A 22,466-nucleotide genomic window follows, 5' to 3' on the forward strand; every position below is an offset into this window, starting at 1 on the left:
GCTGCCGGCGCTCTGGGCGCGCATCAAGGCGCTGCGCGACCGCATGCTCGCGACGACGGCGCCGGCCGTCGTCTGGGTCGACAGCGACGTCGTCTTCGTGGACGCGGGCTGGTGCCCGTCGTTTGACGGCGGCGCGTCGATGGTCGTCGCGCGCGACCCCTACCCGTGGACGTCGTCGCTCAACCACGGCTTCTTCGCGCTGCGCAACGACGCCGCCGGGCGCGGCATCGCCGCGGCGCACTGGGACGCCTGGGCCAACGTGTCCGCGGCGTACGTCGCGGAGGACGGCGAGTGCTTCGGGAACCGGACCGCGGCGCGCTGGAAGCAGTGCCGCGTCGGCGGGAAGTACGCGGGGCAGGGCGCCTTCAAGACCTACGTGCTGCCGCGCTTCCGGGCCGCCATCGCCATCGTGCCCGACAAGACGTTCCAGTCCGCGGACGCGCAGGAGTGCGACGGCGTCGTCAAGCACTTCGCCGCGGGCCGCACGGCCGAGGCGCTGCGCCTGCGCACGGTAGAGCGCTGCGCGGAGAGCTACTTCCGCGCGCCGGCCGGCGGGGCCGCGGCCGCGCCCGAGCGGCCGCGCGCGGCCCGCGGCGGCGGCGGCCGGCCGCTCGGCCGCGGCGCGTGGCTCGACGGCTTCCTGGAGCCCGCCGTCGCCGCGTCGCTCGCGCCGATCCCGGCGCGGGTGCGGCGATCCATCCTCGAGCGCACGGGGCTCGCGCCGACGCTCGTCGCCGCCGTCGGGCGCCTCGGCGGCGACGCGGCGCGGCGGCGGCTCCAGTACCGCACGCCCCTCTACCTCATCGACGACGCCGCGCGGCGCGTCGACATCGTCCTCGGCTTCCCGGGGACGTCGTTCGACGAGCAGGCCTGCGCGCACGTGTCGCTCCACGCGGCGCCGCGCGGCGGCGACGCGCTCCTCGCGGTCTGCGAGCGGTTCCGCTCGAAGAGCAAGCACTCCAAGGGCCGCGTCGTGGCCGAGAAGTGGGCGACGGCGAGCGTGCGTCGACGCCGCGTCCGGCGCGCCGCCGCGCGCGACCGCCGCGTCGCAGGTCTTCTGGCTGCGCCTCGAGGCCACGGACGCGCGGCCCGCGGGCGCGGCGCGGCGGCGCACGTGCCTCGTCGTCGCGAACGTGACCAAGGCCTGGGACCTGCCCGGCCTCCCGGCGCACCGCACGGAGTTTGTGCGCCACTTCCGGGCCCACGCGCTCGTCTGGGACGGCGACGCCGTCGCGACGCTCGTCGGCTTCTCTGCGACGTCGGCCGTCGTCGCGCCGGGCTTCGGCGGCGACGGCGCGCCGCGGTTCGCGCCGCTCCGCGTCGGCGGCCGCGACGTCGGTGTCGCCGACGCGGCGCCGCTCGCGCTCGCGGAGTGCGGTTTGCTATTGGCGCTCGCGCCGGTCGGGGGGGGGCGCTTCGTCGTCGTCCTCTTCCGGCCCGCGGCGCCGTTCGACATCGTCGCCGCGGGCGCGGAGCCGATGTGCCTGCCCGCGCCGGGCGACGGCGCGTGCGCCGCGGACGCGGAGGTCACGGCGCTCGCGCGTGGCGGCGGCGACGTCCTGGTGGCCTACACCGTCGGCGGCGCCGCGGCGGCCCGCGTCTCCGCGCCGCTCGCCGAGCTCGTCGCGCTCGCCGGCGGCGACGGCGCGTGCGCAGCGAACGCGCCCCCGCCGTTCGTCGAGCCGTCGTTCCGCGCGGCGGCGGTCGACGCGCCGCGCGCGGCCTACTGCTTCAGCGGCCACCCGCGCGCGCTGACGCATCCCGCGGTCGCGGCGTCGCTCCGGGACCGCGCGACCCAGCGTGCATCGACGAGTTTTGACCGGGAAAATTGTCATCGTCGCCGTCGCCGTAGGCGCGATCGGCGCGTCCGGCGCGCACGTCGACGCGTTCTTCTACCTCGCGGACGACGACCCGGGGAGCAGCCACGGCCGGCCCAGCATCCGCGAGGCGCGGCAGCGCGTGCTCGACGTCGTCGCGTCGTTCCGGCCCAAGGACGCCTACGTGGGCCCGTTCGTCGCGGACGCGCTGCCGGACGCGCTGCCCGCGGGCCGGCCGTTCCCGAAGCAGTTCCGGCGGGGCTACTACTGGCCCAACAAGCGGCCGCCCTGGGCCTTCCAGGTCTGGTGGGCGACCTGGGAGAAGGTGCGGCGCTGCTTCGCGCTCGTCGAGGACTTCGAGCGGTCGACGCTGCGACGGCGCTACGACTTCGTCGCGCGGCTCCGGCCCGACCTCTGGTTCTTCGGCGCGCCGCCGCCGCTGGCGGCCATCTTCCCGCCGTCGGCGCCGCGCGGCGTCGCCTTCGCCGCCGGCGTCGTCGGCAGCTTCCGGCGCCCCGAGGCGGCGAACGACCACGTCGCGTGGGCGAGCCGCGACGCCGCGCCGGAGTACTTCCGCCTCGTCGACGCGCTCGCCGCCGGCGACGACTTCCGCGAGATGCTCGACTACGGCGGGACCTGGCTCCTCTGGCGCATGCGCAACCGGTCCGTGCCCGTGGCCGCGCCGACGCCGCTCGCGCCCTACACGGTCGCGCGCGCGTGCGACGGCGCCGCGCCGGGCCTCGCGGTCGCCGTGGAGTGCTACCGCTGGCGCGTCGACGAGGCGCGCCGCACGGCGAGCCCGCCCCTCGCGCTCGCCGACCTCCGCGCGGCCTACGACGCGTGCGCCGCGCGCTGGGACGAGGAGCGCGCGGCGCGGCCCGCGTCGACGTGCGCGGCGATCGACGACGCGCCGACATACAACACGTGGTCCTTCCCCGCGCGCGGCGACGCCGCGGCCTAACGTCACCGCGCTTCCTTACGGAGGAGCGCGAGGAGGCGGAGCGCCTCCTCGGCCTCGACCTGCGCCTCCCAGTGCTCGAGGACGCGGTCGCCGGCCGCGGGCGCGGGCTCGGAATCGTCGCCGGCGAGGGCCGCGTCCGGCGCCGCGGGCCGCAGGCCGAGCTTGTCGCGGCAGTCGGCGACGCGCGCGCGCGCGTCGGCCGTGAGGCCCCGGAGCGCCTCGTACTCGGCCGCCATGCGCTCGACGGACGCGACGGAGCCGTTGAACGTGTCGTAGTGCGCCGCGAGGAGCGACTCGACGGCGTCCGTCGCGACCTGGAGCTGCTTTCGCAGCGTCTCGTAGGCCCGGTTCCGCAGGTGGACCTCGCCGACGCGCGCGCCGTCGCGGAAGACGCCGCAGTCGCCGAGCGCGGCCGCGCCGTCGTTGAGCAGGTCGAGGCGCGCGACGGTCACGTCCGCGCCGAGGGCGCCGCTCCGCGCGGCCGGGTCCGCGTCGACGTAGAGCCGCTGGTCCTCGAAGTCCGCGCCGAGCCGCCGCCGCACGGCGCTGCGGAGCTCGTCGACCGTCGACGCCGCGCCGAGCCCCCGGAGCCGCACGACGGAGCCCTCGAGCGTGAAGACCTTGAGGTCCCCGGCGCCGTCGCCGCCCTCCTCCGCCGGCTCCGGCGCCCCGGCGCGGCCCCGGGCCTCCGCGGACAGGATCGACACGAGCTGCATCATGGGACGGAAGTTGGACGAGAAGAAGTCCGGGTTGATCTCGCTGTGGAGCCGCCGCTGCAGCGCGGCGACGTCGCCGCCGCGCAGGGCCGCGTCGTCGTCCATGATATTTGGCGGTTTGCGCGCGAGGCAACGAGGCCTCAGTAGTTTGTACCCATCGGCGCAAAGCGCCGACACGGAAGCACCCCGGCTTCACCGTCGACCGCGCATCGAGCCGGTTTCATTACACGATGGCCGACGATGGCGACCACGAAACCCTTCGCGTCGGCGACACGTTCCCGAACGTGCGTGCGCACCACGACGCGCCGCTCGCATCGCTCTCCCCGCGCAGGTGTCGTGCAACACGACCCACGGCATCATCACGTCCATGCACCAGCACTTCGGGTCGTCCTGGGCGCTCGTCGTGACGCAGCCCGAGGAGGGCAACGCCGTGGGCCTGACGGAGCTCGGCGAGCTCGAGCGCATGAAGCACGAGTTCGCGGCGCGCAAGGTCCAGGTCTACGTCATCTCCTGCGCGGACGCCGGCGCGAACGAGGACTGGCTCCGCGACGTGCACAGCGCGACGGGCTACAGCGTGAGCTTCCCCGTGATCCACGACGGCGACTTCGAGATCTGCAAGAAGCTCGGCATGATGCCGCCCGGCGGCGCGCCTGACGACGAGGGCCGGCTCCGGGACCTGCTCCGGGGCGTCTACCTCGTCGACACGGCCAAGCGCGTCCGCGTCATCATGCACTACCCCGCGAGCGTCGGCTGGTCCTCCTACGAGATCCTGCGCTGCTTCGACGCGCTCTTCCGCGCGGACGCGCAGCTCGCGACGCCCGTGAACTGGATCGCGCGTCGCCCGCGCCCCCCCTGTTTCGCCGCGCGCGCGCGCGACGCGCCGCCGCAGGAGGGCCGCGACGCGTTCCTCCAGCCCGAGGTCGAGACGTCGGACGCGCTCCGCGACTTCCCGCGCGGCCTCCGGTCCATCGAGGTCCCGAGCGGCCAGGACTACCTCCGGCTCACCGCGGACCCGCGCGACCCGGCGTCCGCCGCGCGCTTCGGTCGCCGACGCGGCGACGCGACGCGACGCGCGCCGTCGTCGACCGCCCCCCGCCGGCAGGCTCAACCGCGACGACCTCGCCAAGGACGGCTCGCTGAAGTTCCGCCGCGGCTCCCGGTCGTCGCTCGACGAGGTGGGCATCCGCAGCGTCATGGACACCGCGGGGGGGTTGGAGGCGTTCCGCGGCAGCCGCGGGTCCGGGGACCTCACGGCCGAGCCCGACGAGGCGAGCGCGGAGGTGACCCTCGACGGCGAGGACGACAACACGTTCTCCTGATGCGCGGGGTATTCGGTATTTAAGTACCATATCCCGCCGGCGGGATATGTCAAACGGCGCTTCCGAGTCAACCTAGGCTTCGAACTTGAGCAGGCCATGTAATTCAACAGGGACCTCAACGAGGCCGCTTACCCTTCAACGGCGATCGCCGGACGCTGCGCGGCCGCGGCGATGCGGAGCGCGTGCGCCGCGCCGGCGGTGTCGGCCTACGACGACACGCGCCGCGCGCTCGTCGCGACCGCGGGCTCGCAGTGGCGGCGCATGACCTTCGACGGTGTCCACTGGGGCCTCCAGGTCAGCGTGCTCGAGGCGCTCAGCTCCTCGAGCTCGTCGCCGCGGCGGCCCGGGCCGTGCCGCCCACTGGAAGGGCGGCGCCCGGCCAACCCCAGGCCAGCCCGGGCGACCCACAGAGCACCGCGTCGACACTAAACAAGACGCCGGCGGGGCATGTTAGCATGTTTTGGGGGGCGGTCGCGGGCGCCGCGCAGCTTCGAGGACAAGGCAGGGTGGCGACTCGCATGATCATACGACTCGGAGGGCTTCGCATCCTCGCCGACGGCGTGAGCTCGAGAACCGCCGGCGGTGATCCGGGCCTGGCGGGTGTCCAGATATTATCAATCGCCGCAGGATGCGCCCGGGTCGTCGAGGAAGCGCCGGTCGTCGGGATGGTCGCGGAGCCAGCGGAGCCGCAGCGCGGGGTGCGCGCGGCCGACGAGGCCCTTGGTCGCCAGGCAGACCGTGGCGTTGTCGTAGATCGAGCGCCAGTGGTGGGTGCCGATTTTCTTGCTCACGATGCCCCCTTTTTGATGCCCTCGGCCGACTTCGATGCCCTCCTCGCGCATGTGGTCAGGTTCGGTCGCGTTGACGATAGCGAGGACGTCCTCCAGGCCGACGTCCGCGTCAAGGAAGCTCGCGATGCGGAAGATCTGGGCGACCTTGTCCGCCATCAGGTCCTCGTAGAAGATGACCATCGTGGGGTTCGTCACGCCAAGCGCCTGGGCCCACACGTAGCGCAGCGAGATGATCGCGGCATTCTCCGTCGCCCACTTGGCGAAGTGTGGATGCATCCCGGGGTTGGCGCCGGGGCGGGGATGCGTGCTCCACTCGATCCACGACTGCGTCGTATCTCGTGGATCGCGGACGATCACGAGGAAGCGCAGATCCGCGAGCTCGGACGCGTTCACGTAGCGGCGGCTCACGCAGGCCTTGCTCCAGAGGTCCTGGACGCCGCGGATCTTGCACTTGGCCAAAACGCTGAACGCTGGGTCTATGTGGCTGCTAAAGTCCTGGAACGGCGGCAGCGCGGCCGGGAGCGAGTGTTTGTTGCGCAGGTCGCAACGGGCGCTTGTCCTCCCCGACCGCTCGTACAGGCTATAGACGATGTACTCCAGCAGAGTCGTGCCGCTCTTCGGCGACCCGTTGCAATTGACCGTCGGCGCCGAGGCGTTGTACAGGACGCCGTAGGCGCGCCCCGGCGTTGGCGCCGCAACGAGGCTCGCGAGGACCAGAGCGCTCCATCGCGCGACCATCGCGTGGTTAATCACGAGTACATGTACATACATGCATAATTTGTATTTTTTTTTTTTTTTTCCCAACTTCAGTGAAGCCGGCGGCCTAAGCTGAAGTGAGTGAAGCCACCTCCCCCAGGGAACTTGCCTGTTAGCCGCGAAGTTAGCCGCGGCACAAGGTGTCACACGGATTCGTGAAGCCGAGTCTTTCAACCGACCACTGAATAGTTGGATGCGGCCCGACGACTCGGATCTCGGATCCGGCCACGGGATATGTTATCATAAGCGCGGCTTTCGCTCCGGCTCGGGTTCGAGGGTTCATCTTCGGGCGTAGGTAAGTACGTTCGTTACGAGGAGGTTTCGTCGGGACGAAGTGGGTCCGCCGCGCGGAGTTTGTGGGGGGCGTTCGGAGAGCGCGCGGCGGGTCGTCGGGTCGGCCGCCGCCGCCGCCGGCGCGGCGGCGGCGCGAGGCGGCGGCGGCGCGCGGCCGTCGGCGCGGCGCGCGCCCTAGGGGCCTTTCCTGGCCGGGGGCGTCGCGGGCCTCGCGGCGCCGATGGCCTGGCGCTTGGCCTTCTCGGCGGGCTTGAGGATCTGGAAGGAGCACATGAGCGTCTCGTCGACGGCCATCATGCCGCCGGCGTTGTCGAACTCGCCGCAGTAGTTGGGCGCCGAGAAGATGGTCACGAGTTGCCGTCGCGCGAAGAACTCGTAGCCGTCCTCGACGACCTGGTGCGCGCGGCACACGAGGTCCAGGTCCATCTTGCGCAGGAACTGGGCGACGATGTCCTCGCCGAAGGTGAAGGACACGCCGCGGTCGTTCTCGCCCCAGCCGACCATGTCCTTGTCCGGGTCGCTCCACAGCAGGTCGCAGAGCAGGCCCGTGTCCGGCACGTCCGTCGGCCGGATGATTTTTTTGATCTGGTCGATCTGCTGCAGCTCGGGGCTCAGGCCGCCGTGGCAGCAGAAGATCTTCTCGTCGACGATGGCCGCCACGGGCAGGCAGTTGAAGCAGTCCGTGAACGTCTTCCACATCTTGATGTTGTACCGCCGCTTGCACTCGTCGTAGAAGCCGTAGATGCGGTTGATCGACGCGCACTCGTGGTTGCCCCGCAGGATGAAGAAGTTCTCCGGGTACTTGATCTTGAACGCGAGCAGCAGGCAGATCGTCTCCAGCGACTGCTTCCCGCGGTCGACGTAGTCGCCGAGGAAGAGGTAGTTGGCCTCCGGCGGGAAGCCGCCGTACTCGAAGAGCCGCAGCAGGTCGTGGTACTGCCCGTGGATGTCGCCGCAGATCTTGATCGGCGCCTCGAGCTCGAGCAGGATCGGCTGGCTCATGAACACCTCGCGCGCGCGCACGCACAGCATGCGGATCTCGTTGTCCTCGAGCGCGACCTGCTTGCCGGGGCGCTCGCCCCGCACCGCGAGCAGCTTCTCCAGCACGGCGTCGACGGCGTCCGACGTGGCCGCCATCGTCGACATCGTTTACACCGGGAACGCCGCCGCGGGGTCACCAACGACGACCTTGAAGCCCGACCGCCTCGAGCGGCCGCGCCGAGGGCGGGACGGCGACCGGGGACGCGTCGACCGGGGCCGGGGGACCGACGAGGTCGTGCCCGGGGCCGGGGATCGACGGGGCCGCCTCGGGGACCGAGCGCGGGCCTGAGCGACACCGCAAAGACCGACAAGTCGCGGCGACGACCAAATCGACCGAGTTGAGGGCCGAGCCGCGGCCCGTCGCCTTAGGCTAACGTTGAAGCGGCTCTTGCCCTCCTCAGCCGAGCGTGTGTGCCGAGGTGCGCCCGCGTTCGTGGCTGAAGCGCAGCGTACCCGCATCCCCAACGCGTCGAGCGACACGCAACACAAACAGCACCACCGCGAGCACCCAAGCTTCTGAACGCGCGCGGCGAAAAAATCGCCGTTCCAGAGCCGAAAAAACCATGTCCAGCGCCTTCAACCCGCCGAAGACGATGAGCCAGGACGACGTGCGGCGCGTCGCGGACGTGCGGCGCAACGTGTGGACGGCGGGCATCGGCGGCGGCGTCGCCGGCGTGTTTTTGGGCTCGACGGGCTGGCTGGGCCTGCGCCACCTCGGGAAGCTGCCGAAGCAGATCAAGACGCCGAACCACTACGCGCTGATCACGATGGGCACGGGCGCGCTGTTCAGCTTCCTCTGCTCGCTGGCCGCGGGCAAGAACTCCGTGCAGCGCATCGGCGACGTCTTCACGCGCGGCGCGCGGACGCCGTTCGACGACGAGGACGTGCGCGAGCGCTACCCGTCGAGCGCGGCGCTGCACGCCAACAAGGCCGACGTCGAGGACACGGAGGCCCGCCGGTCGCGGCTGCGAGCGACGCTCGCGAAGCGCACCCCGCCGACGCCCGCGCCGGACGCGGACGAAGCCAAGTACGGCTTCGCGCCGAAGCCGCCGGACAAATAACCACTTCTTAGATCACCATGCTGGCCCGCTTCACGTTCGGGCGCTCGAAGCAGTCGTTGGCCGCGTAGTGGCGGCGGCCGCCCCACTCGACGTCCCACTTTTTGACCATGTGGCGGTCGTACGTGTCGCCGAAGTTCCAGCGCGGGAGGTGCGGGTCGCAGCAGTAGATGTCCGGGTAGCCGTCGCAGGGCGACGGCGTGTTGACCGTGCGCATGCGGTGCTTGTTGAGCCGCTTGAGGTGCTTGCCGTGGAGGCGCGAGTTGTGCCTGCGCGCGCGCGTCGGTCGCGGGTTCGCGCGCGTCGGCCGCGGGACCGCGGGTCCCGCGGGCTCTCCGAAGGGCTCCCGAGGGCTCCGGGGGCGGCGTCGCGCGCGGGCGTCGACGGCGCGCGGCTCTCCTCCGGCGGCGCGGCTCTCCTCCGGCGGCGCGGCTCTCCTCCGGCGGCGCGGCTCTCCTCCGGCGGCGCGGCTCTCCTCCGGCGCGCGTCGTTTTCCCGACGCCGGGCCTCGCTCGGGCGGGAACTCGGCGTCGATGATCTTCGGCTTGTCGATGAACTTCTTCTTCGTCGCCGCGAAGCCCTCGGCCTTGAGCTGGCGCTCCGTCTTGCCCTTCCACTCCTTGGCCTCGGGCATGGCCATCTCGCGGCGCACCTACGACGGCCGTGAGCGGCGAAGATCGGGCAAAGGCGCGCACCTTGGCGCTCCGCTTCTTGTGGACCTTGCGCTGGCGCGCGAAGTCCCACTTCTCGGACCGCTTGAGGACGTCGTCGCCGCGCGCGATGCCCACGGCCGCCTCGCGCTTCGTCGGCCGCGGCGGCGGCGAGTGCTTGCGCTTCGTCCGGTCGACGGGCATCATGCCGCCGCGGCGCCGCCGCCGCGGCGCCGTCTCGCGCGCGAGCTTCTCCTCGCGGAGCTTGTGGATCGTCTGCTGGCGGCGCTCCTCGCGCCGCTCCATGCGCGCGACGACGTCGTCGTCGTCGTCGTCGCCGTCGCGCCTCGCGTCGGAGAACTTCTTCTTCCGCACGAACGCCGGGTACCGCGGCGGCGGCTCGCGGTACGTGTTCGTGCCCCAGCGCGGCTTCGACGGCGCCTTGGTTTCCGTGCGGCGGCCCGCCGACGACGCGCGCGCCTTGGACATGCGGAGGAGCGTCCGCGGCGACGCGGGCGACTCGTCGGCCGCCGCGCGCCGCGCGTCGTCGTAGTCGACGGCCGCCCGGCGGGCCTCGTCGTCGACGGCCGGCTGGCTCGCGCTCCGCGCCAGGGACCCGTCCTCCAGCGCCGTCGTGCGGAGCGCCGCGTCGAGGCCCGGGCTGCTGGCGCTCTGGAGTAAGAGGGGCTCGTCGTTGCTCTGCAGCAGGTGCGAGTCTTCGAAGCTGAGCTTCTGCGACTCCTTCGCCGCCGTCGACTCCTCCTCGTAGAACTCGAGCGAGTACTCGGCCTCCGCGGCCATGGTCGACGTCGGAGGGCAGCCTCGGCCAAGCTATCGGCGCTGAGAAACTCCCCGGATGTTGCAGGCCGACGATGCCGTTGATACGCGCGATGGGCAGCAGTTGAGAGTCGATCGCATCTTTAAAACAGCGATGCGCCGCTGCTGGGCGTGGCTGGGTTTGCTCGGCGCCCACGCGCAAGCCCTCGACGTGGCGATCCTGCTGTCGGGGCAGCTGCGCGGCTTCGTCGCCAGCGACACCTGGGCGACCTGGGGCACGCACGTCGTCGACGTCCTCGCGCGCGCGGGGCTGGACTACGCGACGTACCTCTGCACGGACCTTGAGTTCGACGAGGCCTACGTCAACACCACCGTGCGAGAGCGGCTCAACGTCGTGTCGCACGACCGCTTCGACGTCCCGGCGAATCGGAGCTACGCGTTCAAGGCCGACAACTATGGCATGCGCCGCGCCCAGGTCTGCTACGAGCGCTACGCGGCGCGCGACGACGGCGCAACGACCTTGCTCCACTCGCGGCCCGACGTCAAGTGGCTCGCGGACATGCCGCCGCCGGGCACCGTGCCGCCCGGCCATGTCGGCCTCCGCGCGCGGACGCTCCTCTGGCAGCCCGGCGACGCGCCCTTCACGACGGACCACATGAAGGGCTCGACCTGCGGCGTCTACCCGGACCGCTGCGCCGCCGCCGTCGAGCTCACGCAAACCAACGGCGGCGCCAAGTGCGTGAACATCGACGACGAGTTCGCTGTCGTACCCGCGGCGCTCGCGCCGACATTCTACGCGCGCGAGCCGCCCGCCGAGCCCGCGGTCCACGCGACGGACTTCGCGCACGCCTTCAAGGCGTCGACCTGGATGGTCAAGAACTGCCGGCGGGAGTGCGTCGGCGGCATGCGCGAGGGCCAGCTCCTCGCGAACCTCGCGCGGCACTCGACGCCCGTCTACGTCATGCCGCTGCGCTTCGTCCTCTTCGGCCCCGGCACGCGGCGCGTGCGCGTGCTGGCGCCGACGGCCGAGATCGACTGCAACTTCCACGACGCCGACTGCCGCCTCGACGACCGGGGGAAGAAGGTGTGCTTCAAGCCGGAGAAGGGCGCGGCGGCCGGCGCGGCGGTCCCGGCGGCCGGCGCGGCGGTCCCGGCGGCCGGCGCGGCGGTCCCGGCGGCCGTCGCGGCGCCCGCGCCCGCGCCCGCGCCCGCGCCGCCGCCCGCGCCGCCGCGCGCCGCCGCCGCGACCTACATCGCGAACGCGTCCTTCGACGCGCGGCGCTTCGGCGTCGCGGTCCTCGGCGCGCCCGCGCGGCTCGACGACCCGGGCATCGGCCAGGCGTTCAACCCGAGCGTCGTCGCGTTGCCGGAGGCGATGCGCGAGCGCCTGCCGGCGGCGGCGGTCTACGTCGCGGCGTTCCGCTTCGCGGAGTCGCAGTGCCGCCAGCTCCGGCAGCACGGCCGGCGGCTCGGCGGCGGCATGAAGTCCTACGCGCTCCTCCTCGACGCGTCCTTCAAGCTCGTCGCGCGCATCGTCGAGCCGACGGGCCGCGTCGTCAATCTGGGCATGCACGACGTGCGCCTCGAGCGCCACGGCGACGAGGTCCTGCTCCACGGCATGCACTACAAGGGAGGCGGCGCGACGTGGCGCCTCTCGACGCTCGCGCTCGAGCCCTTCCCGGGCAACGCGGCCAAGGTCCTGGGCCGCCTCGAGCGCTTCGAGCACCCGGACGTCGCCCGGCCCTGGCTCGACGGCATGGGCAAGAACTTCGGCATCGTCTGGTCCGGCGCGCGGTCCGACCCCTTCCGCGTGCTCTACTGGCTCACGGCGCCGCGCGGCGCCGACGTGCGCCGGGGCCTCCCGCCGCCGGCCGCCGCCGGCGAGGCGCCGCCCCTCGTCGTCGGCGGCCTCGAGGCCCACAACAACGTCTCGCCCGCGTCGCTCGCGCCGCGCCTCCCGGGGCTCCGCTTGGGCGTCTGCCACACGCACGACGAGTCGGCGCTGCCCGCGCACACGCTCGAGCCCGGCGGCTCGATCCACGGCAACACGTACCGGCACCACTTCTTCCTCCTCCGCGACGCGCCGCCCTACGACGTCCTCGCCGTCAGCCCCGCGTTCTGCTTCCCGTCCGCGGCGGACGGCGGCCGCTGCGACGTCATCCAGTTCGTCATGAGCCTCGACGCGACGCGCGACGGGTTCCGCGTGTCCTACGGCGTCAACGACTGCGAGGCCGCCGCCGTCGAGCTCGCGCTCGACGACATCCTCGCCTTTACGGAGTCGGGCCTCGGCCCCGACGTCGTCGTCCAGCTCCACGAGATCGGCGCGGGGTCTTAAAGTATCCCGCCGGCGGGACTCCATGTTAGTCGTCACCGGCGGCGTCGTCGATGCGCGCGGCCGAGGCCGCCCCGCTTCTCGACGAAGGCCGCGCGCGCGGGGCGGAGCGACGCGCTCGGGGGCAGCGCGCGGCGCTTGACGAGGTCGAAGACGACGCTCGTGCCGTGGCGGAGCTTGGCGACGTCGCGCCGCGCGCCACGCGGCGACCGCCAGGGCAGGCCCTTCAGGTATCCCCGCGCGTCGTCGAGCGCGTCCGCGCGCTGGTAGAAGGCCGGCGCCTCCGCGTCGGCGACGTCGTCGAAGTACTGGTAGAAGACCGCGCCGCCGAACGGCGACGCGTCCGCGAGCGCCTTCATGGAGCCGTAGGTCGTCAGCGCGACGTGCTTCTCGTTGCCGCCGTCGACGCGCCGGTCGCCGGCGCGGCGCACGCGGCCGCGCAGCACGGGGTGGCCGTAGTCCGGCACGCTCACGCGGACCCAGCCGCCGGGCTTGAGCACGCGGTGGAACTCCGCGAAGAGTAGGGCGACGCTCGCGGCGTCGATGTGCTCCAGCGCGTGCTCGGAGAGCACCTGGTCGACGCTCTCGTCGTCGAGCGGGAACGGGCGGCGCGGGTCGTAGCAGACGCAGTTCGACCCGCAGTGCGGCAGCTCGCGCGTGCACCAGAACCACGTCGCGTTCGCCTCCGCCGGCGTCCGGTCGTTCTCGACGGCGACGAAGTCGCGGAACTTGGGGTTCGGATGCTTGTCGCCGAGGCCGCCGCCGAAGTTGAGGCGCCGGATGGGCAGCGCGCGGACCTGGGCCCAGGAGCTCACCTCGTAGGTCCCGTTCGGCAGCAGCGCGTCGCCGCCGAAGATGTCGAGCTCGTACTGCTTCGGGCAGGGCTTGGCGGGCTGCAGCGACCCGCCGAGCGCGCGCCGCAGGAGCAGCGACAGCAGCGCGGCGCGATGAAGCATTAGTAGACCATCATCGTGGCTGCCCGCTGCAAGCAAGACTTCAACCAAGAGCCAAAAAATAAAATCGGGAGCGACGCGTGTGGAAGCGTCGCGAGCACGAGCACGAACGCGGCTTACGCGTCCCTCCGCTGCGACCGGGCGACGAGGAGCTGCGCGTCGAGCATCGCGCCGGCCGCGCGGTAGAGGCGGAGCTCGAGGGCGTTCTGCCTGGCGACCTCGGCGCGCTGGGCGTCGTCGAGGGTGCCCCGGGGCGTGCTCCCGATCTGGACGCGGCCGCGGCCCTTCTCGCAGCCGTGGCGGAGGCCGCGGAGCCAGGGCTGGAAGTACGAGAGCGCCTCCGCGGTGTCGTTGCAGCGCTCGAGGACGCCGACGACGCAGCGCTGCATGTGCGCGAGGGCCGCGTCGAGGGCCTTGGGCGCGCCGTCGCCGCCGCCGGCGCGCGCCGTGAGGAAGCTCACGGCGTCCTCGTCGCGGCGGCCGAAGTCGCCGAGGACGCGGAACGGCTCGTTGTTGCAGCCCTCGCGCTGGCGGCTGCGCGCGCCCGGGAGCGCGGACCGCAGGGCCGACGCGTTGTAGGCGTGGAACGGCGCGTAGGGCGACTTGGCGACGCCGCCGCGCTGCTGGACGAAGCGGAAGTTCCAGCAGCTCGCGACGCGCGACACGGGCTCGCGGAAGATCGTGAGGCAGTCGAAGCCGCCGGGCAGGGCCGCCGCGACGCGGGGCCAGTAGAGGTGGCCGCCGACGACGGACGCGTTGCCCAGCCCGCCCCGCGGCGGCTCGTAGGTCCGGCAGTCGACGCCGTCGTAGCACGCGAGCCACGAGCCGAGCGCCTGCTCCCGCGCGAGCCGCCGGAGCTGGCCCCGGAACGTCGTGCCGCCCGTCTTCCGCTGGTGCAGGAAGACGAACGGCCGCGCCGGCGACGGCGCGACGCCGACGCGCGCGGCCATGGCGCGCCGCGCCGCGACGGCCCCGTCGACGTAGCGCTGCGTGATCTCGTCGTACTCGGCGGCCCGCGCGACGTCGTCGCTCGCGGAGATCCGCGCGGCGGCCAGCAGCAGCGCGACCGCGACGATTCCCATGCGCGTGTGTTGTTTAGCGACTACAGGTGGGCGTGTATCGCACCATCTTGGGTAGCTGCCATATGCATCATACAATTGTATGACCCTTTCAGATTCGCAAACCTTGTATGGCTGCTTGAGGTCTATCGAGCAGCGAGCTTGAAGTTGACGAGCAGCGGCGTCCAGCTCGAGATATATAGCTGCATAAATTAAACTGCACGTTGACGTCAAGCAGTGGGCGCCGCAATTTTGCACGTGATGGCAGCCCATTCTTGAGCAATGCGATGGCTCGTCGCCGGCCTCGTCGCGTGCCGCGTCGCCGCGGGCTCCTTCGCCGAAACGCGCCTGGAGATGGCGAGACGCGCGACGAGGCTCGCGTACAACAAGGTCGGCAAGGCCGGCTCGTCGGAGCTGACGAACGTGATCCTGCGCGTCCGCGCGGCGCGGGGCCTGCCGCCGCCGCCGCGGGCCGGCCCCTTCCACCCCGACGCGGCGGCGCTCGCCGCGAAGCTCGCCGCCGTGCCGGCCGGCGGCGTGTGGATGAACCACGCGGGCCACGCGCGGACGGCGGACGACTTCGCGTGGATCACCCTCGTCCGCGAGCCCGTGGACCGCGCCCAGAGCCTCTTCTACTACTTCGTCGACCCCGTGAGCCGCAAGCGGCAGAAGGCGCTCGCGTCCGAGCGCGCGCGGCTCAACGACACGGCGTGCGGCTGCGGCGGCGCGGAGTTCGACGCGTGCGTACTCCTCCGCGAGGCCAACGGCTGCCCCCTGGGCTGCAGCACGCAGCAGCACGAGGCCTTCTGCGCGCCCGGCGCCCGGAACTGCTCCATCGCCGACGCGGTCCGCGCGCTCGACGACGACTACGTCTTCGTCGGCCTCACGGAGGAGTACGACCTCTCCGTCGCGGTCCTCGAGCGGCTCCTGCCCCAGTTCTTCGCCGGCGCGTCGGCCGTCCTCCACGACGGCCACGCCGTCCCCAAGGTCACGAGCGCGCGGAACCCGGCGACGGGCACGCGCGGCGCCGGCGCCGTGTCCAAGGAGGCGCGGAAGATCCTCATGAACACGACGTCCTGCAGGGCCGAGGCGCGCTTCTACGCCGCCGCCAAGCGGCGCTTCTGGCTCGTGGCGGCCGCGGTCTTCGGGGACGAGCTGCTGGACGTGGCGCGGAGGCGTTAGGTTGCCGCAGTTAACGCGGGCGCGCGAGGAGGTCGCGAACGACGTGTGCGGGCGGCGGCCGCGGCGCGCGCGCCTGCGTGCGCGCGATCTCCGCGGCGCCGCGGTAGAGGGCGTGGTCGAGCGCCATGCGCCCCCGCAGGAAGCCCCGCGTGAGCGCGGGCAGCCGCTCGAGCGAGCAGTACTCGCCGACGTTGTGCTCGTGGGCGAAGTTGCGGGCGAAGAAGCCGGCGTCGTCCGCGCCGGTCAGCCGCGCGAGCGTGGCGAGAAACTCGGTCGCGTTGCCGTCGGTGCCGACGACGAAGTCCCGCGCCAGTGCCCGAAGCGCCCGGGGCACGGCCTCGAACGAGTCGGCGCCGAGGACCGCCGCGTAGGGGTTCGCCCCCGTGCGGAGGTCCCGGCGCGAGCCGTTGACGTACGGCTCGAGCAACTCGATCGTGTAGTCGGCGCAGGCGACGCCGCGGAGGCGGCGCCAGTGGAGCATGTGGACCATCGAAACCCAGCGGCTCGCGGGCTCGCGCAGGAAGGCGAAGAACGCGACGCGCTTTTGCATGGGCCGGGACGCGCCACACGGCGACTTACTCAGCGGCACGCGCCCGCCGGGGACGAGCGACCGGAGGCCGCCCGCCCGGAACAGGGCCAGGCCGTGGTGCTCCATGTAGGAGAGGTTCTGGCCGAGCGACTTGTAGAGCATCTCCCGCATCGACGACGAATAGGACTTGAAAAACTTGAGGCCCACGACGGCCACCGGGGGATCGGCGAGCTGACCGGCATAGCACGGCCCGTGACTGGCGCCGACGCTCAAGGCGAGGGCGACCACGGGGAATGCTGTCAACATCGACGAGGGGGGTATGACATTGTGTTCATAGCTCCCGGCTAACCTTTACCCTGCTTGATGTTGCAGCTCGAAGGCGACGACGACATGGTGCGTGTGAAACCTTCGGTCCTCTTCCTGGGCCTCACCGCGGTGAGCGCCTACCACCCGGCCGTGCCCGCGTCGCGCATCGCGCTGCGGCGTTCCACGGTGCGCCACCTCTTCGACGCCAAGGGGAACCCCATCGCGCCGACGACGCCGCCCGCGGGCGGCGGCGCCGAGAACCAGGACCACGAGGTCACGCTCGGCGAGCTGATCTTCTCGTCGCGGGACCCGCGGCTGGACGTCGCGACGACGCCCGAGCTCTACGGCGACGACTTCTGCGCCTTCGTCGAGGGCAAGGCGGACGACTCGGAGGACATGGAGGAGCGCGTCGCGCTCAAGTCGCTCGTCGAGATGGTGCGGGACACGCACAAGGCCATCGAGAACGCGCGCAAGGACGCGGAGGAGATCGAGCGGCGCATGATGGCGGCGGCCAACGGCGAGGACGAGGACGCGCCGGCCGCGGCCGCGAGCGACGCGTCCGTCGACGTGCTCGCGGCGGCGCGCGCGGCGACGCTCGGCGACGTCTACGAGGGCGGCGACGCGGGCCCCGCCATCGACGTCGGGCCGACGGAGGCGGGCCTCAGCGGCGAGGCCCTGCGCACCTACGACGCGCTCCTCACGTCGCTCGTCGCGGCGGCCGCCGACGGCAACGTCGCGTCGGCCGTCGAGGGCGCGTTCGAGCGCTGCGACTACAGCCTCCTGACCCTGGCGTCGGAGCGCCAGCAGGCCGGCGGCGACGACGCGGAAGCCCTCGCGGCCGTCATCGACGCCGTCAACGGCCTCGCGGCGAAGCGCCTCGAGCAGGCCGCGGCGCGCCTCGGGTCCGTGCTCAAGGCGGGCGACCCGTCGAAGATGATGGCCAAGATCACGGAGCTCGCCGTGTCCGGCGGCGTCGACACGCAGCTCGTGGAGCTCCTCGAGGCGAACCGCCAGCAGGCCGCCGCCGCGGGCCCCGCGGGCGCCCAGGCGGCCGAGCTCATGAAGAATCTCGCGTCCCGGTGCCGCGACGAGATGGACAAGCGCGAGACGGGCCCGGAGATCCGGTTGCTGCGCGCCCTGCTGCGCAGCGACGACGAGGACACGCGCAAGCAGCTCCTCGTGCGCGCCTTCGAGCCCAAGGAGGCCATCGCGCTCGGCTTTGGCGACGACGCGGCGACGACCGCCGAGGGCGTCGAGGTCGAGCCGCCCAAGTTCATCGACGCCTGCCTGAAGCTCATCGCCGACTTCGGGAACGTCGACGACAACGGCGCGCCCCTCGCCGACCGCGTCCGCGCCATCGCGGCGCAGGCCGAGAAGGTCGCGACGGAGTTGTTCGGCGACTGCGACAGCCCCCGGGCGCTCCAGGACAAAATGTGGAACGAGGCCACGACGTCCGTCTTCGACCTCGAGGCCGTCGAGATGGCCGCCGAGGCCCAGGGCGAGAACGTGCCCTGGTCGGACGACCGCTACGACGACATGCTCCCCGAGGGCTGGGACCACGCCGGCCCGGGCGGCCAGATCAAGAAGAGCATCGGCGGCGGCTAGGGGGCGCCGAGACCCCCCCCCCCAGCTCCCGAACGCGGGCGGCGTCGAAGTAACGCGCGCCCTACCACCGCCGGTAGCTCTCCCAGGCGCAGCACGCGACGCGCCCGCCGGCGACGGCCGCGTTCGAGAGCACGTCGAAGTCGACGACGCCGGCGTAGAGGGACGCGGTCCGGGCGAAGGACGACGGGAGCTCGTTGAAGGACGCGCCGCGCGTGCCCTTGAGGCCGACGACCGCGCCCGCGGACGCGAGGAAGTACCAGTCCGCGGCCGCGCCCACGAGGGACCACCAGTCCCGCGGCTTGAGCGCGCCGGCGCGCGTGACGGGCGCGAACCACTTGCTGTAGTGGGGCGGGCTCAGGCCGTCGAAGTAGTCGACGGCCGCGGCCGGGAACGCGGCGGAGATCGCGGCCGCGAACGCGCGCTTCGCCGCGGGGCTGTCCGCGGCGACGTAGAGCGCGCGCGGGCCGCAGGCGCCGAATTTGAGGGCCCGCAGCCGCCGCTCGAGGCAGGTCCAGGCCACGGCCGCCGCGGGCGACGACAGCCAGGCGACCGCGGCGCCGTCGCCGCGCGCGGACCTGTTCGCGCCCTCGATGAAGTCGAGGGTCCGGAGGTGCAGCGCGAGCGCGTAGGGCGGCGCCGGCGCGCCGCCCGACGCGAGCGGCGCCCGCGGCGCGTCCAGGGCCGCGTCGAAGCCGCCGCCGACGAAGTGGTCGCGCAGGAACTCGCGCGACGCGCCGAGGAGCGGGCCGCGGGGCCCGCGGACCGCGTCCCGGAGCAGGGACGCGCGCGCGCAGGCGAGGCGCAGCTTCCGCGGGTAGGCGTCGCAGCCCAGCACCTGAGCCAGGAGGTCCAGGAAGTGGCGGTACTCGTCGGGCACGCGGTTGAAGCGCCACTTGAACATGAAGTCGTCGACGAAGAGCGCGACGGGCTCGCCGGTCGCCTCCGCGTAGCGCTTCGGGCCCACCCAGGCGATGCTCGCGTTCTTGGGCGGCGGCGCGAGGCCGCAGTCGAGGATGGCGCAGAGCTTGCCGACGATGGGGCACCGCACCGCGAGCTCGTGGCCGCGGTAGAGCGCCTCCATGGCCGCGCGCGCGTAGGCGTCGAGCGCGTTGCCGACGCCGACGTAGCTCAGCAGCTCCCAGACGACGGTGCGGTTCGTTGGCGCGCGCCAGCCCCGGGCCGCCAGCGCGGCGCGCGCGGCCCGCGCGGCCGAGTCGCCGGACCACGCGAGGTACTGCCGCTTCACGCCCGAGAGCTTCCGCGGCTTCGCGAGCAGCGCCGCCAGGCGCTCCCGGGCCAGCGCCGCGCGCGCCGGCGCCGGCGCCCGCTCCGACGCCGCCGCCGCGAGCGTCGCCGGGCTCGCGAAGGCGCTCGGCGCCGCGTGCGCCGAGGCGAGCCCCGTGGCCACGGGCGCCGCGACGGCCGCGCCGCAGAGGTCGACGGCAAAGTTCGGCAGCACGCTCGGGCACTCCTCCTCCCGCACGACGACGCTCGCCATTGCGCAGAGCGCCAGCAGCAGCGGCAGCATTGCGTTCATACTACGCAGGGCACCATCGCAGGCAGGGGCTGCTTGTGCTCCTCAAGAAGCCGACGGTGAGGAGATGGTGAGGCTGGCTCGCCCATCTGAGCGTGTGGCGATGACGAGCTGAGGCAGCGTGCGCCGCCGCCGCACCCTAAACACCCGGCGCGCCGCGCCGCCGCGAGGACGCCGCGACACGCCAAGGTGCCGACCCGCGTCCAGCCGCGCGCGCCGCCCCGGCTTGTGATATGAAACCTTCATGCACCACTCTGAACGCGTACATGTCGAAGAACAATCACCAAAGAACGATCGATTTATGAAGCCAGCTCCGCGCGCCGCCAAAGGAGAGACGATCGCCTGCGGGGCGCCCTCCGCCAGCCGCGCCCTCGCGCAGGCGACGCGACGCGGACCGGCCGCCGCCGCCGTTCCCAGAGGTACGTCTCCGACTGGCGGCGCGCCTCCTCCCACCGGGCTATTGTCAAATTCCCGGTCGCCCCTTCGATGGGCACACCAGGGCCGAATGCCCGGGAGATTGCCTCGTCGTGCGTTGAAAAATGCTCGTCGAACCGGTCTCATAACCAACGACGCGGCGGAACGAATCGGCGCCGTCGTCAAATCGAGGCCACACAGGTACCGACGCGCGGTCAACGCGCGCCGACGTCGCGCGCCGCCGGTGTCCGGAACAAACCGTCGCGAGTGGTTGCGGAGGATTTTATACTCACCTGTGTTTCTGAGCCGGAGGTCAGATGCCGGCATCGTGAAGACAGATCTCGGATTGTATTCATACTGTATGACGCGCCCGATGCGAGAGACGCGTGTGCTTCAAACGCGCCGGAGCCGCGCCTCACCGTCTTCGCCCCCTTCGCAGGCCCTCGAATTCGACTACTTTCTCCACCCCGCTCCGCGCCGCGCGCGAGCTCCCCTCAAATTCGACTACTTTCTCCACCCCGCTCCGCGCCGCGCGCTCTTAGCCGTAAGCAGCGCGGAAGTTTAATTAAGTCTCCTTGCGCAGGCGGTCGACGAGCTCGACGAAGTCGACGTCGCCGTCCGCGGTCCGGGGGAGGACGTGCGCGCGCGGGCCGCCGAGGAAGTCGGGGACCTTGTGCGCGCCGCCGAGGATCTCCGCGGCGCGCTCCGTCGCGTCGGCGCCGCCGGGGAGGAGGAACATGCGCGCGCGCAGCGGCGGCGACATGAAGGGCGCCGCCAGCGCGAAGAGCACGCGGTTGATGCGGGACGCGTTGAGCGTCGTGAACGAGTTTCCGCGCTCGGGGAAGCCCTTGAGCCCCATCTCGACAGCGCCGCGCACGACGCGGAGCCCCGTCCACGCCGGGATGCGGCTCGCCTCGTCGCCGGAGTGCTCGATGTAGGTGAAGCCGTACTTGGGGCGGCCGTTGGACGCGAGGCAGCAGAGCTCGAAGAGGCTCGCGACGGCGTCGACCCAGTCCTTGACGCCCGCACGGCCGAGGCCGCGCATGTCGATTTTCGCGGACCGGCACCAGACGACCGGCCGCTGGTCCGCGTCGCGGCCGTAGATGTAGAGCCCGCCCTCGCGGAGCGTGCGGCCCGCGCGGGCGAGGCGCTCGCTCGTCAGGAGCGGCATGTCCGCGTTGGACACGTCGGTGCCCGCCTCGTCCTCGATGACGCGCGCGAGGCGCGCGTCGACGACGCGCGTCGGACCCGCGTCCGCGGCCGCGGCCTTGTTCCGGTACTCGATGGCGAACCAGACCTTCCACTTGGCCCACTCCTCGTGGCGGTCCGCGCGGTTCAGGAGGCCCTGGAGCCTACCAAGCATGACGGTGACGATTGCTCGTTGTTTTCCCACCCCAAATCTCTCGAACATCGTCACGGCCACAGGACGCTGCCTGGAGCCAGTTGTCGTCGTTCAGGGCCAGCGGTATGGGCGCGCCGCCGAGGTACGTCTTCACGACGAAGATCCGCAGCGCCTTCAGCTCGGGCGACCGCGTCTCGTCCTCCTCCTCGAGCAGCAAGGCCTTCGTCTTCTTCGGCGCGTCGGCGGCCTCGACCGCCTCGTCGGCGATCTTCGCCGCTCCGTCCGACGGGTCCTCCCGCGACGGCTCGACGGCGGCGGGCGCTGCGCTCGCCGCGAAGGCCCTCGAACCCAGGAGCGCCGCCGCCGCGCACGCCACGCCCGCCTCGGGTCCCAACGCCAGCGTCGTCACGGCCAGCAGCGTCCATAGCGCCGCCGCCGCCGCCGTCGACGCCGTCGTCCTCGGCGGCGGCGGCGGCGGCGGCTCCGGCGCGACCGCCGCCGGTTTGGGCGCGGGCTTTGGCGCGGGCGGCTTTGTTGCCGGCTCGCGCGCCTCGGCCGCGCTCCGCCGCGGCCGCGCGAGGAACCGGTCGACCTCTTCGCGCGGCGCGGCCGCGGCCGCGGCTTTGAGCCAGGCGTCGAGCGTCGCGCGGCGGCGTTCCAGCATGTCGGGGTCGAAGCCCCAGCCGCGGCGCGTCCTCGGCAGGGCCGGCACGCCGCCGCCGACGCGCTCCCGTGCATTCCTGGCCAGCAAAGCGAACTCGCTGTGCCGTCGCTCGACCGACCACTGCTCGTCAGCCGCGCGACAGACGACCTTGTAGACCGCGTGGTTCTCCTCCTGGATCCACCGGAACGAATCCACGGAGCAGGCCACGGCCATGGAGTCGGAAAGTCAAGCTCCAACTGAGCAGAGGTGAGGGGCTGCCATCGGCAGAAAGTATAAGCCCTTCAAACACGGAATGATTTGCGATTTGCCTTCAGCGTCGACCTCATGGGATGAGCATGGGCATCTAGCATGGGCAGCCCATCGCGAG

General features: G+C 72.3%; 5 protein-coding genes across 5 annotated transcripts; 2 read left to right on the forward strand and 3 right to left on the reverse strand.

The window, feature by feature from the left end:
• Positions 1–3,597: 3,597 nt before the first annotated feature.
• Positions 3,598–4,836, forward strand: AURANDRAFT_19225 (putative glutathione peroxidase; the record flags this gene model as incomplete). Its single annotated transcript, XM_009033922.1, has 1 exon — positions 3,598–4,836. The coding sequence occupies one exon, from the start codon at positions 3,598–3,600 to the stop codon at positions 4,834–4,836; it is 1,239 nt and encodes a 412-aa protein (XP_009032170.1).
• Positions 4,837–5,427: 591 nt separating this feature from the next.
• On the reverse strand, positions 5,428–6,342 carry STR1 (hypothetical protein; the record flags this gene model as incomplete). The annotated part of the gene is made up of 1 exon (XM_009034558.1): positions 5,428–6,342. One exon carries the CDS (start codon positions 6,340–6,342, stop codon positions 5,428–5,430), a length of 915 nt encoding a protein of 304 aa, XP_009032806.1.
• A 311-nt stretch (positions 6,343–6,653) lies between these two features.
• PP (hypothetical protein) lies at positions 6,654–8,025 on the reverse strand (the record flags this gene model as incomplete). Its single annotated transcript, XM_009034557.1, has 1 exon — positions 6,654–8,025. The coding sequence occupies one exon, from the start codon at positions 7,798–7,800 to the stop codon at positions 6,829–6,831; it is 972 nt and encodes a 323-aa protein (XP_009032805.1).
• A 6,780-nt stretch (positions 8,026–14,805) lies between these two features.
• Positions 14,806–18,145, forward strand: AURANDRAFT_60414 (hypothetical protein; the record flags this gene model as incomplete). The annotated part of the gene is made up of 2 exons (XM_009033923.1): positions 14,806–15,687; positions 16,607–18,145. The coding sequence occupies 2 exons, from the start codon at positions 14,806–14,808 to the stop codon at positions 18,143–18,145; spliced, it is 2,421 nt and encodes an 806-aa protein (XP_009032171.1).
• A 2,513-nt stretch (positions 18,146–20,658) lies between these two features.
• CRB (hypothetical protein) lies at positions 20,659–22,099 on the reverse strand (the record flags this gene model as incomplete). Its single annotated transcript, XM_009034556.1, has 2 exons — positions 20,659–21,445; positions 21,522–22,099. The coding sequence occupies 2 exons, from the start codon at positions 22,097–22,099 to the stop codon at positions 20,659–20,661; spliced, it is 1,365 nt and encodes a 454-aa protein (XP_009032804.1).
• Between the last annotated feature and the right edge of the window lie 367 nt (positions 22,100–22,466).

This window comes from Aureococcus anophagefferens (assembly GCF_000186865.1).
Source record: "Aureococcus anophagefferens unplaced genomic scaffold AURANscaffold_1, whole genome shotgun sequence".
Classification (NCBI taxonomy): domain Eukaryota; class Pelagophyceae; order Pelagomonadales; family Pelagomonadaceae; genus Aureococcus; species Aureococcus anophagefferens.